The sequence below is a fragment of the Squalius cephalus genome (genome assembly GCF_949319135.1).
Source record: "Squalius cephalus genome assembly, chromosome: 5".
In the NCBI taxonomy this organism is placed as follows: Eukaryota; Metazoa; Chordata; class Actinopteri; order Cypriniformes; family Leuciscidae; genus Squalius; species Squalius cephalus.
The window spans coordinates 13997306-14010542 of NC_137126.1; the positions used below are offsets into that span (position 1 = coordinate 13997306).

General features: G+C 37.2%; 1 protein-coding gene across 1 annotated transcript in view; it reads left to right on the forward strand.

Moving 5' to 3' along the window:
* The first annotated feature begins 381 nt into the window (after nucleotides 1–381).
* The window catches only part of LOC307158336 (segment polarity protein dishevelled homolog DVL-2-like), a 175887-nt gene continuing 163031 nt past the window's right edge, over nucleotides 382–13237 (forward strand). The window contains exon 1 of the mRNA XM_079870817.1: nucleotides 382–787. Coding sequence (XP_079726943.1) covers nucleotides 627–787 — 161 coding nt within the window. The 5' untranslated portion in view covers nucleotides 382–626. The remainder of the gene's footprint in view (nucleotides 788–13237) is intronic.

Below are 13237 nucleotides of genomic sequence, written 5' to 3' on the forward strand. Positions count from 1 at the left end.
ATTTTAATCTCACATATTGTTTAGGATGGATATGGAGATGCAGGGTATCATTTCATTCGGGCTGAATGTAATGATTGAAAGAAAATGTTATGGTACTAGCTTCCACAGATGACATATTTATAAAAAATACATTTAGACCGTTTCACATAGTGATTGCTATCGGATATGTGGAGATTATCAAGGCATTTATAACAAAAAAATGTTTAGAGAATCACCCATTGCACCTTTAAGTGTCCACAAACTTGTGCTTGTTAAAAATTTTAGACTTAGAGGGTGTTGTTGCATTTATAATGGGGAATTGATGATGGGGGAGGGTGAGCGAATGGGGGGTTTCACGCTCCTGCTAAACGTCATAACGCCGCGTTGGCTTTCCCTCCCCCAACCGCACTGTATGAGCATTCGCTGGAAAAGTTTGGGAACACCATGAATGTATGAATACCTGGGGAATTTAACAACAACAAAAGGAGGACAATAGGAATACGGTTTATAACCTTTACCTCTGACGTCTAAAAATGATCACGAGGGAAACAGAAAGATCGTTTGTACCTTAAAATTGAAATGGTTCCCAGCTAATCCGCCTGGAAAGTTGGTTTTGTCAGAACGAAGGAGAAAAAACTACCGAGGAAATGGCGGAAACCAAAATAATATATCATATAGACGAGGAGGAGACGCCGTACCTGGTGAAGATTCCAATCTCTTCGGAAGATATCTCACTGTTGGACTTTAAACAAGTCCTCAATAAACCTAACTATAAGTTCTTCTTCAAGTCCATGGATCAGGACTTTGGGTGAGTCGTGGACGTGAACGCGCATCCTCTTTTCAAGAGGCGATTGTATCAGATGGTAATTCCTAAGTATTTTGACAAGAAACAACATTTGTTTGTACTATTACTTTACCTTCTAATGTACTGAATTATTTCTATTTTAACTAATCATTGTATTTACATGGCTCTCAAATATACTTAAAATAATACAGTGTTAGTAGTATGGTACATATACAAAAATATTTCAATACTATGATATCACCATGTCTCATAATCTTTGTTAATATGGTTCCATGTGTAAACAACATGCATGGAATTATACTAAAGTGTAACATGGTTTTTGGACAACCATGATACATGAATTGGAGTACAATGGTATGCCATAGTACATGACATTACCATGTCATACCATCACTACTCCATGGTATAGCCATAGTACAGTTTTCTGAGGATGATTTATCAAAAAAAAAAAAAAAACCTTGACATTCACTTCATGGTATCACAATACAATGTCCAAAAACCCATTTAATCACTTTTTTTTTTTTTTATCACATTTTTTCTTTTATCACATTAATCACACATGACACCCATACAGAATGAGTGCTGAGATTTAATTTCACCGCAATTTCTGCTAGTTTGGCAACTAAATGTTTAGGCCATTTCATTTTTTAAAAGTAATCTCAAAGGTAAAAACTAAGTCTCTAAGAGTATAACTCTTGCATGTCTGTAATAGAAAAATCCCCTTAGTAGTTAAAGTGTAGTGTAAAGTGTAGTTAGGACTTAGGGGAATGTCACTTTAGAGCAGCTGTTGATTAGATCAGCACAAACCAGTGATGCTGCTAATGTCTCAATCAGTTTTATCTACACAAACAAAGCCTACAATGGTTATCGATATTTATTGACACGCACACATTTATATTTACGTGAGAGAGAGAGAACTATGGTGTCTGATGCTGTCTCTATATGTGCCTCAGTCTATTGTTAATGAGTAAATAGAAGACTTGTGTTTCGAACATCCTTATAAGTCTTGTCTGTGAAATCCTGTATTTTTATCTGTCTTTTGTGTTAGAAAGTCTTGTGCCAAACTGGCTGTCTCCTCTCAGCAACTGTGTATCTAAATGCCCACCTCTCATACAAACCTGGGAGCATGTGTCCCCTGTCCCTAACAGAGTAATCTGATTAAATCATAAAAGCTTTGATTTTTCTCTGCTTTCTCCTTTATGGTTGCTGTAATGTGCAAAGTGCTGACAGTCATTAGTAAGGCCCTTTATACACTATTTGTATAGTTCACTGTTCTTCTCCAATGTATGACCTCTGTCTGACCTTGCTCTGCTCACTTTAGATGCTTACTCTTGCCTTGTTTACCCCTTACAGGACAACAGGCAATGTTTAGGAGCTCACTTACTGCACAGAAGTTTCTAGATGTGAATAAAGAGTGAATGTTCAATTGCATTAAGTTTTATTTGTGTACTTTACATTTGTGTGGTCCGTGTCCTTAAAATTAAAATGGTGAAATGCTGGTTGATTTTCCTGGAAATGCTGGTTGAAGTTTTATTGCTTCAAATAACAAAAGACATTACAAAACTTGTTCCGTACCTCAAATATTTGTGGAATTTATGATTCAGTATTAAAAGGCATCTTGATCTAGATCTTGAAAGAAAAGAACAGCTGTAGTAATATCAGAGATTGTCTTATTATAGGGAGATGAGAGAGTCTTCTTACCACTGGAGAAAGCATAACAGCTAACTTGGATCATCATGTGAGGCACCATATTGGCAGTGACGTCAGTGTCTGCCATTCTAAGTTTTAGGACAGTCAGTTACAGATTATGTTAATCAGTTTCTTGTGGATTAGCGTGTTGGTCTCTGTATATGTTCTATATTTGGTGTTAAATGGCTAGTAAACGTACAGTAGGACTGCATTGTTTGTGGAATGTGCTTTACTGTGGAAAAAAAAAAGGTCTATTACTGCAAATTACTAGTCACTGCAGGGTGCAAAAAACTACATTTAAGATTACACTAAAAACTTAATTGTAATTTAATATATATTTAATTAATTAATTAATTAATGTTTTTTTTTTTTACCATCATTCATTAAAAAGCGTTTATATCATCATCAACATTAGGCAAACCGCAGTCATAAATCATTACAATACAAGACTAACCTGGCAGCTATAGAAAGAACACTTCATTTTTTATTTTCATTAACAACATGCAATATAAAACAACAACATACTTTTTATCATTTACTTTTTTATTTTATTTGTTATGTATATTTATTTTTATGTATATTTAGGGCCCAAGCCCTGAAAGGGCGAAGGCCCTATTGTTTTCGGTAGGATTATTTATTATTATTATTAGGGCCAAAGCCCTGAAAGGGCGAAGGCCCTATTGTTTTCGGTAGGATTATTGTTTATTAGGGCCCAAGCCCTATTGTTTTCGGTAGGATTATTAGGGCCCAAGCCCTGAAAGGGCGAAGGCCCTATTGTTTTCGTAAGGATTATTTTTTTTCTTTTTCTTTTTCTTCATTATTATTTTTTTTGCCTTTTTGCCACTTTTGGGGCCCTTAACATGCTCAAAAACTCTTGAAACTTTGCACACAGGTCAGAACCCGCGGCCATCAGGGCCGGACTGAAGCTGGTACCCGGGCGTGGCAGGGGGGCTCGACAGCGCCCCCTGGAATGGGGTCCGAAATCTTGGTCCATATATCAAACATGCTTGCATGTAATAATATGAAACTCAGTACACATATAGATCTCATCGGGCCGCACAACTTTCGTGCTCTAAGTTTTACAAAAGCCCAACAGGAAGTCGGTTATTATACGTTGTTTGGAAAACGCATACAATGGAATGTGAAATACTCCTCCTAGGGAATTCATCCGATCACCGCCAAAGTCGTTGTGAATGAAGTCAAGACATTGAGGATGAATTCTTGCGAACAGATTTTTGATATCTCGAACGGTTTGGCCGTGGCGAGGAAACGAATTTATGGCGAATAATGGGACACAGGAAGTGTGTTATAACTTCTGCATACATTATCTGATCTTGCTGAAACTTCAGCAGTGTATTCGTTGTAAGAGGCCGATCACATGGATGTGACCTTTGTGAGTCAAAGTTATAGCGCCACCAACTGGCAGCAGGAAGTGTGTCACTTTCAAAATGCTTTGAAATCACTTTCTTATTTTTACCCGATTTGCTTAAAACTTTATGTGTATAATGTAAAGGCATGGCAGATGTAGACCTGTGAAAGGATTATTGATATCTTAGATACTGTTAACGTGCTCAAAAACTCTTGAAACTTTCCACACAGGTCAGGACCCACGGTCATCAGAGCCGGGCTGAAGCTGGTACCCGGGCGTGGCAGGGGGGCTCAACAGCGCCCCCATGGACACGGTCTGAAAACTTGGTCCATATATCAAACACGCTTGCATGAATTAATATGAAACTCGGTACACATATAGATCTCATCGGGCCGAACAACTTCCGCACTCTAAGTTATTAGCTCCGCCCAACAGGAAGTCGGCTATTATGGGTTGTTTGGAAAACGCTTGCTGTGGAATGTGAAATACTCCTCCTAGAAAATTCACCGTGCCCCCTTCAAACTCGGTGTGGATGTAGTCAAGACATTGAGGATGCTAAATTGCGGACGGATTTTTGATATCTCGAACGGTTTGGCTGTGGCGAGGAATCGAATTTATGGCGAGAAAAGAGAAACACGGAAGTGGAATAACTTCTGCATACATTAACTGATCTTGATGAAACTTCAGCAGTGTGTTCGTGGTAAGAGGCCGATCAGATGGATGTAGCTATTGTGAGTCAAAGTTATAGCGCCACCAACTGGCAGCAGGAAGTGTGTCACTTTCAACATGCTTTTGACAAAAGTGGGGGGGTTAGTTTTAACTACAGTAAAGAAAAAATAGTTTGTATATTGTTCTCATCAAGCCGGACAACTTTCTAATTTACATTCAATAGCTCTGGCCATCAGGAAGTCAGATATTTTGGTCTGAATGTGGATTTTTTTGCAAAATCAGCCTCTGAATTTTTAGCCACTCCTCTTAAACTATTTATTTTATTCGTACCAAACTTTTTCAACATGATGAAACTACATTAAATATGCTAAATTGTGAATGGATAATAAATATCTCAAACGGTTTTGCTATGGCGAGGGATTAAATAATGTCCAAAAAGGAAACACTAAAAATCTTCTAAAAATGTAATTATATACCATTTATTTCTATATAAAAGAATACAAATATCACAACTAAACCCATTTTATTCTGTTTTTGCAATTCAAGAAGAATGAAAAAGTTAAAACAGGCTATTTAGTGCTATTTGGTTCAACAAAAAAGCAAACATAGGGCTATACTGCCCTCTTGTGTCCAAAAGGACATCAAAATAGTATATAAAACTTTTTACCAGGTAGGCCAATATTGTATTTAAATATACATGTATTAGGTATGTGTCTGAGGATATTTTCCCACCGGTTAATCGACGTGTGACACGAGTGGGTGCTTTTAAATCGCTAATATAATAGTGTAAGAAAAATAATGATAATGTTGCACACACAAATCACACACATGTGGGAAAGAATGATGCTTTTAAACAACACTAAACCGCCATTAGGTGTCGCCAGGCATCCATCTTAATAAGCGAGTCATTGATTCATTCGTTCAAACGATTCGTTCGAATGAGTCGATCATGATTAAGACAGATGTTTATGGATTGATCATTCAATCTTTGAGTCAACCGATTCGTTAAAAATGCTGAATCGTTCAGTTATGAGAAAACACGTGATGCGTGATGGTTCTGCCGTGATCTTTGTTTAACTATTTTCGCTGCTGAAACAGAACAAAAACAGTCAACATTGCATCTAAAATGTAAGTGACTTAATTGTAACTGTTTATTAACCTGTTGTATGAAATCTAGGGGTGGGAGAAAAAATTTATTCTTAGATGCATCGCGATGCGGACGTGGACGATTCTGAATCGATTTACAAATGTCAAAAAATCGATTCTCTAAAAAAAATATTTTCTAATAACGTAATATTGACGGAAGGCAAAAGGCGGAACTCTAAGCGGACGTGCGTGCAGTCTGTGGTGCGCACATAACAGAGAAGTTTCTTCTGCTCACCAAGGCTGCATTTATTTGATTAAAAATACAAACAAAAACAGTAATATTGTAAAATATTATTCCAATTTAAAACAGCTGCTTTCTATTTTAATATATTTTAAAGCTGAGTTTTCAGCATCATTACTCCAGTCGTCACTGTCACAAGATCCTTCAGAAATAATTCTAATATGATGATTGATACTCAAGAAACATTCATTATTATTTTAAATGTCGAAAACAGTTGTGAACAGTCTTTGATGAATAGAAAGTTCAAAAGAACAGCATTTATCTGAAATCTAAAGCTTTTGTAACGTTAAACACTACCGCTCAAAAGTTTTGGGTTAGTAATAATTAAAATTTAATTTTTTGGGGAAATAAATAAAATAAATCAGTACTTTTATTTATGAAGGATGAGTTAAACTGATCAACAGTTACAGTAAAGACATTTATAATGTTAAAAATATATATATTTGAAATATATGCTGTTCTTTTGAACTTTACATTCATCAAAGCATTTTGAAAAAAAAAAAAAAATCTGTACACAACTGTTTTCAACATTGAAAATAATAATGAATATTTATTGAGCATCAATCATCATATTAGTATGATTTCTGAAGGATCATGTGACACTGAAGACTGGAGTAATGATGCTGAAAACTCAACTTTGATCACAGAAATGAATTACTATGTAAAATATTTAAAAATTGAAAACAGCTGTTTTAAATTGGAATAATATTTCACAATATTACTGTTTTTGTTTGTATTTTTAATCAATAAATGCAGCCTTGGTGAGCAGAAGAGACTTCTCCTAAAAACATTAAAAATCTTACTGACCCCAAACTTTTGAACAATAATATATATATATATATATATATATATATATATATATATATATATATATATATATATATATATATATATATATATATATACATATATATATATATATATATATATATATACATATATATGAATTTGTGTGTACGTATGTATGTATGTATGTATGTATATATATATATATATATATATATATATATATATATATATATATATATATAAATATAGCTGCGAGCAGCGATGGAGGGCCAAAGCCGGCGGTACCGCCACCCGGTGCCTTTAGGTAACTAAAGGCACCGGGGTTGCGGTGCCACCGGCTTGGGCCCGTAATCGCTGCTCGCAGCTATATTTATTATTATTATTATTTTTCTGTCAACCTTTCGGGCACTTTTGAGACCCTCAACGTGCTCGAAAACTCTTGAAACTTTGCACACGGGTCAGAACCCGCGGCCATCAGGGCCGGGCTGAAGCTGGTACCCGGGCGTGGCAGGGGGGCTCGACAGCACCCCCTTAAACGTGGTCCGAAAACTTGGTTCATAAATCAGACACGCTTGCATGTAATAATATGAAACTCGGTACACATATAGATCTCATCGGGCCGAACAACTTTCGTACTTTTACTTTTTACGCCAGCCCAACAGGAAGTCGGCTATTATGGGTTGTTTTGAAACGCATGCTGTGGAATTTAATGTACTCCTCCTAGAGAATTCATCCAATCGCCTCCAAACTCGGTCAGCATGAAGTCAAGACATTGAGGATGCTAAATTGCGGACGGATTTTTGATATCTCGAACAGTTTGGCCGTGGCGATGAAACGAATTTATAGCGAGAAAAGATAAACAGGAAGTGTGTTATAACTTCTGCATACATTAACTGATCTTGATGAAACTTCCGCAGTGTGTTCGTTGTAAGAGGCCGATCACATGGATGTGACTATTGTGAGTCAAAGTTATAGCGCCACCAACTGGCAGCAGGAAGTGTGTCACTTTCAAAATGCTTTGAAATCACCCTCTTATTTTTACCCGATTTGCTTCAAACTTTATGTGTATAATGTAGACACACGGCAGATGTAGACCTGTGAAAGGTTTATTGATATCTTAAATACTGTTGCCGTGGCAACGCATCAAACTTTAATATTCTTTTCAGATGCTTTTGAGACTCTTAACATACTTGAAATTGGATGAAACTCGACAGACACATCACATTTATTATCCAGTAGACATGTGCAAAGTTTCAGAAACGGGCATGGTGAGGGGCTCAGTAGCGCCACCTTTAGTCAAAAATGGGGGCTTAGTTTTAAGTAGAGTCACAAAAATCGTTATGTATATTGTTCTCATCAAGCCGGACAACTTTCTAATTTATAGTCATAAGCTGTGACCAACAGGAAGTGAGATATTTTGGTTTGAATGTGATTTTTTGGAGAATTCTCTCCCTCTCTCTCTCTGCCTCTGCGTCTCTGTGTGTGTGAGGGGTGGGGGGATTTGTCTTTTGAGTGAGATTTGTTTAAAATTCCTGTTTTTCAAGGTTTCAGGGGCTTTTGGGGCCTTTAACGTGCTCGAAAACTCTTGAAACTTTGCACACAGGTCAGAACCCACGGCCATCAGGGCCGGGCTGAAGCTGGTACCCGGGCGTGGCAGGGGGGCTCAACAGCGCCCCCTGGAACGGGATCCGAACACTTGTCCATAAATCAAACACACTTGCATGTAATGATATGAAACTCGGTACACATATAGATCTCATCGGGCCGAACAACTTTCGTGCTCTAAATTTTACGCCAGCCCAACAGGAAGTCGGCAATTATGGGTTGTTTGGAGAACGCTTGCTGTGGAATTTGAAACACTTCTCCTAGAGAATGAATTAAATCGCCACCAAACTCGGTGTGCATGAAGTCAAGACATTGAGGATGCTAAATTGCGGACGGATTTTTGATATCTCAAACGGTTTGGCTGTGGCGAGGACACGAATTTATGGCGAGAAAAGAGAAACACGAAGTGTTATAACTTCTGCACACATTAACTGATCTTGATGAAACTTCAGCAGTGTGTTCGTGGTAAGAGGCCGATCAGATGGATGTGACTATTGTGAGTCAAAGTTATAGCGCCACCAACTGGCAGCAGAAAGTGTGTCACTTTCAAAATGTTTTTGACAAAAGTGGGGGGTTAGTTTTACCCACAATTACAAAAATCAGTACGTATATTGGTCTCATCGAGCCGGACAACTTTCTAATTTACAGGCATTAGCTGCAACCAACAGGAAGTCAGATATTTTGGTCTGAATATGGATTTTTTGTTAAATCAGCCTCTGAGTTTTTAGTTACTCCTCCTAAAAGCTTTATTTTATTCCCACCAAACTTTTTCAACATGATAAAAATATATTAATGATGCTAAATTGTAAACGGATATTGAATATCTCAAACGGTTTTGCTATGGCGAGGGATTAAATTAATGTCAAATAGGAAGCAGGAAACATCTCATAACTTCTAAAAATGTAATTATACACCATTTATTTTTATATAAAATTATACAAATATTAGAACTAAACCTATTTTATTCTGTTTTTGCAATTCAAGAAGTATGAAAAAGTTAAAAACAGGCTATTTAGTGCTATTTGGTTCAACAAAAAAGCAAACATAGGGCTATACTGCCCTCTTGTGTCCAAAAGGATATCAAAATAGTATATAAAACGTTTTACTAGGTAGGCCTATTGTATTTAAATATAAATTTATTAGGTATATGACTGTGAGGATATTTTCCCATCGGTTAATCGACGTGTGACACGAGCGGGTGCTTTTAAATCGCTAATATAAAAGTGAAAGTAAAAAACGGACGTCCGCACGGACATTGATAATGGTGCACGTTGGAAAAAATGACACTTTTAAACATAACACTAAACCGCCATTAGGTGTCGCCAGGCGACCATCTTAATGAGCGAGTCATTGATTCATTCGTTCAAACGATTCGTTCCAATGACTGAGTCATTCATGATTGAGACAGATGTTTATGGATTGACCATTGAATCTTTAAGTCAACCGATTCGTTTCAAAATGCTGAATCATTCAGTAATGAGAAAACAAGTTGCTGTGAGATGCGCAATGGTTCTGCTGTGATCTTTGTTTAACTATTTTTGCTGCTGAAACAGAACAAAAACAGTCAATATTGCATCTAAAATGTAAGTGACTTAATTGTAACTGTTTATTAACCTGTTGTATGAAATCAATGTCACAGTTTCAATCGTGATTGTATTCAGGAAATAGTTGCCTACTCGTCAAGTGAGGTTGCTTAACTCTATCATATGTTATAAAATATATAAAAACTCCATATTTGTAATTTTTATAGTCAGTATGTTGTTAACTGGTTTGCTTTTTTGTGTGCTGCGCTCATTTGTTTACAATTCTCCTGGAGAAGCAGCATGAGCCTCAGCAGTGCAACCTTGTTACCATTGATCAGTAATACATTCATTTTTAACTGCTGATTGCAACTTAAAATGAATGTTATGAAATTAGAATAATCTCTCGTTTTAGTGACTCCCAAGTTATTTTTTTGTTATTGACGTTCTAATCAGGCTATACTCTGGTCGGGCAAGTAAAATTCTCTTTCAGGTAGGCCTATTGTATTTATATATAAATATATTAGGGATGTGACTGTGATAAAATTTTCCCACCGGTTAATCGACGTGTGACACCGCTGAGGGCTTTTAAATCGCTAACTATAGTATACTATATACTAGTAAAATACAGACGTCCGCACAGACATTGATAATGGTGCGGAGTAGAGCGAGCATTTTCAATGTATTCCTATGGATGTAGGAATTAACTAAAACATTTTATTTATGTTTTTGTGTCCACTGTTCAACCGCAACCACGTCACACACACACACACACACACATTCCAGAATTGCAATCTTGACATCGCAGCCTGTTCATTATAGCCCTAATACAATATAATAATAAAAATAGTCAACCTAACATAAACGAATTACACTGCTCTGTTTAAATAGTCAGTAGTACAATTTGTACCATTCACAGAAAGCAGAGCTCCACTGTGATGTTTCCAAGCACATTTTTGCGCGTGTGAAGAGGATGATTTTTTCCATCGATATTGGAACACGAGTGAAGTACAAAGCCTATAATAAAGAATAGTTTAGCATCCAAATACATCGCAAATATTGAAACATTTTCATTCTAATGAGAGGGTTACGTGAGACCAACACTGCTTACTTTCGTTTTTATTTTGACATTAAATTTAAAGGATTTGTTGTGGAATATTTTGAGTGTATCATAAAATCAGAATAAGGTGAGACAAGTCATATTTTCTGTCTTTTATATATATATATATACGTGTATATATATATATATATATATATATATATATATATATATATATATATATATATATATGTATATGTATATGTATGTGTGTGTGTGTGTGTATATATATATATATAAATATAGCTGCGATAGATATAGGTAACTAAAGGCTCCGGGGTTGCGGTGCCACCGGCTTGGGCCCGTAATCGCTGCTCGCAGCTATATTTATTATTATTATTATTATTGTTGTTGTTCAAGGGTTCGGGGGCTTTTGGGGCCCTTAACAGACTCAAAAACTCATGAAACTTTGCACATGGGTCAGAACCCGCGGCCATTAGGGCCGGGCTGAAGCTGGTACCCGGGCGTGGCAGGGGGACTCGACAGCGCCCCCTGGAATAGCATCCAAAAACTTGGTCCATAAATCAAACACGCTTGCATGTAATAATATGAAATTCGGTACACATATAGATCTCATCGGGCCGAACAACTTTCGTGCTCTAAGTTTTACGCCAGCTCAACAGGAAGTTGGCTATTTAGGGTTGTTTGAAAAACACATGCTGTGGAATTTAATGTACTTCTCCTACAGAATTCATCTGATCCCCAGCAAATTCGGGCAGCTTGAAGTCAAGACATTGAGGATGCTAAATTGCGGACGGATTTTTGATATCTCGAACGGTTTGGCCGTAGCGAGGAAACAAATTTATAGTAAGAAAAGAGAAACAGGAAGTGTGTTATAACTTCTGCATACATTGACTGATCTTGATAAAACTTCAGCAGTGTGTTCGTTGTCAGAGGCCGATCACATTGATGTGACTATTGTGAGTCAAAGTTATAGCGCCTTTCAAAATGCTTTGAAATCACCCTCTTATTTTTACCCGATTTGCTTCAAACTTTATGTGTATAATGTAAACACACGGCAGATGTAGACCTGTGAAAGGATTTTTGATATCTTTAATACTGTTGCCATGGCAACGCTTCAAACTTTAATATTCTTTTTTGATGCTTTTGAGACTCTTAACATACTTGAAATTGGATGAAACTTGACAGACACATCACATTTATTAGCCCGTAGACATGTGCAAAGTTTCAGAAACGGGCATGGTGAGGGGCTCAGTAGCGCCACCTTTACTCATAAGTGGGGGGGTTAGTTTTATCAACAGCAACAAAACTTGGTATGTGTATTGTTCTCATCAAGACGGACAACTTTCTAATTGACATTAACTATCTCCGACCAACAGGAAGAGAGATATTTTGGTTTGAATGTGGATTTTCTGAAGAATTTTCTCTCCCTCTCTCTGTGTCTCTGTGTGTGTGAGGGGAGGGGGGGATTTGACTATTGCTTTTATATTGTTAATCAAGGTTTCAGGGGCTTTTGGGGTCCTTAACGTGCTCAAAAACTCTTGAAACTTTGCACACAAGTCAGAACCCCCTGCCATCAGGGCCGGGCTGAAGCTGGTACCCGGGCGTGGCAGAGGGGCTCAACAGTGCCCCCTTGAACGGGGTCCCAAAACTTGGTCCATAGATCAAACACGCTTTCATGAATTAATATGAAACTCGGTACACATATAGATCTCATCGTGCCGAACAACTTTCCCCTGGTCAAGTTTTACGCCAGCCCAACAGGAAGTCGGCTATTATGGGTTGTTTGGAAAACGCTTGCTGTGGAATGTGAAATACTCCTCCTAGAAAATTCACCGTGTCCCCTCCAAACTCGGTGTGCATGTAGTCAAGACTTTGAGGATGCTAAATTGCGGACGGATTTTTGATATCTCGAACGGTTTGGCCGTGGCGAGGAATCGAATTTATGGCGAGAAAAGATAAACATGAAGTGGAATAACTTCTGCATACATTAACTGATCTTGATGAAACTTCAGCAGTGTGTTCGTGGTAAGAGGCCGATCAGATGGATGTAACTATTGTGAGTCAAAGTTATAGCGCCACCAACTGGCAGCAGGAAGTGTGTCACTTTCAACATGCTTTTGACAAAAGTGGGGGGGTTAGTTTTAACTACAGTAAAAAAAAAATTGTTTGTATATTGTTCTCATCAAGCCGGACAACTTTCTAATTTACATTCATTAGCTCCGGCTATCAGGAAGTCAGATATTTTGGTCTGAATGTGGATTTTTTTGCAAAATCAGCCTCTGAATTTTTAGCCACTCCTCTTAAACTATTTATTTTATTCCCACCAAACTTTTTCAACATGATGAAAATACATTAAATATGC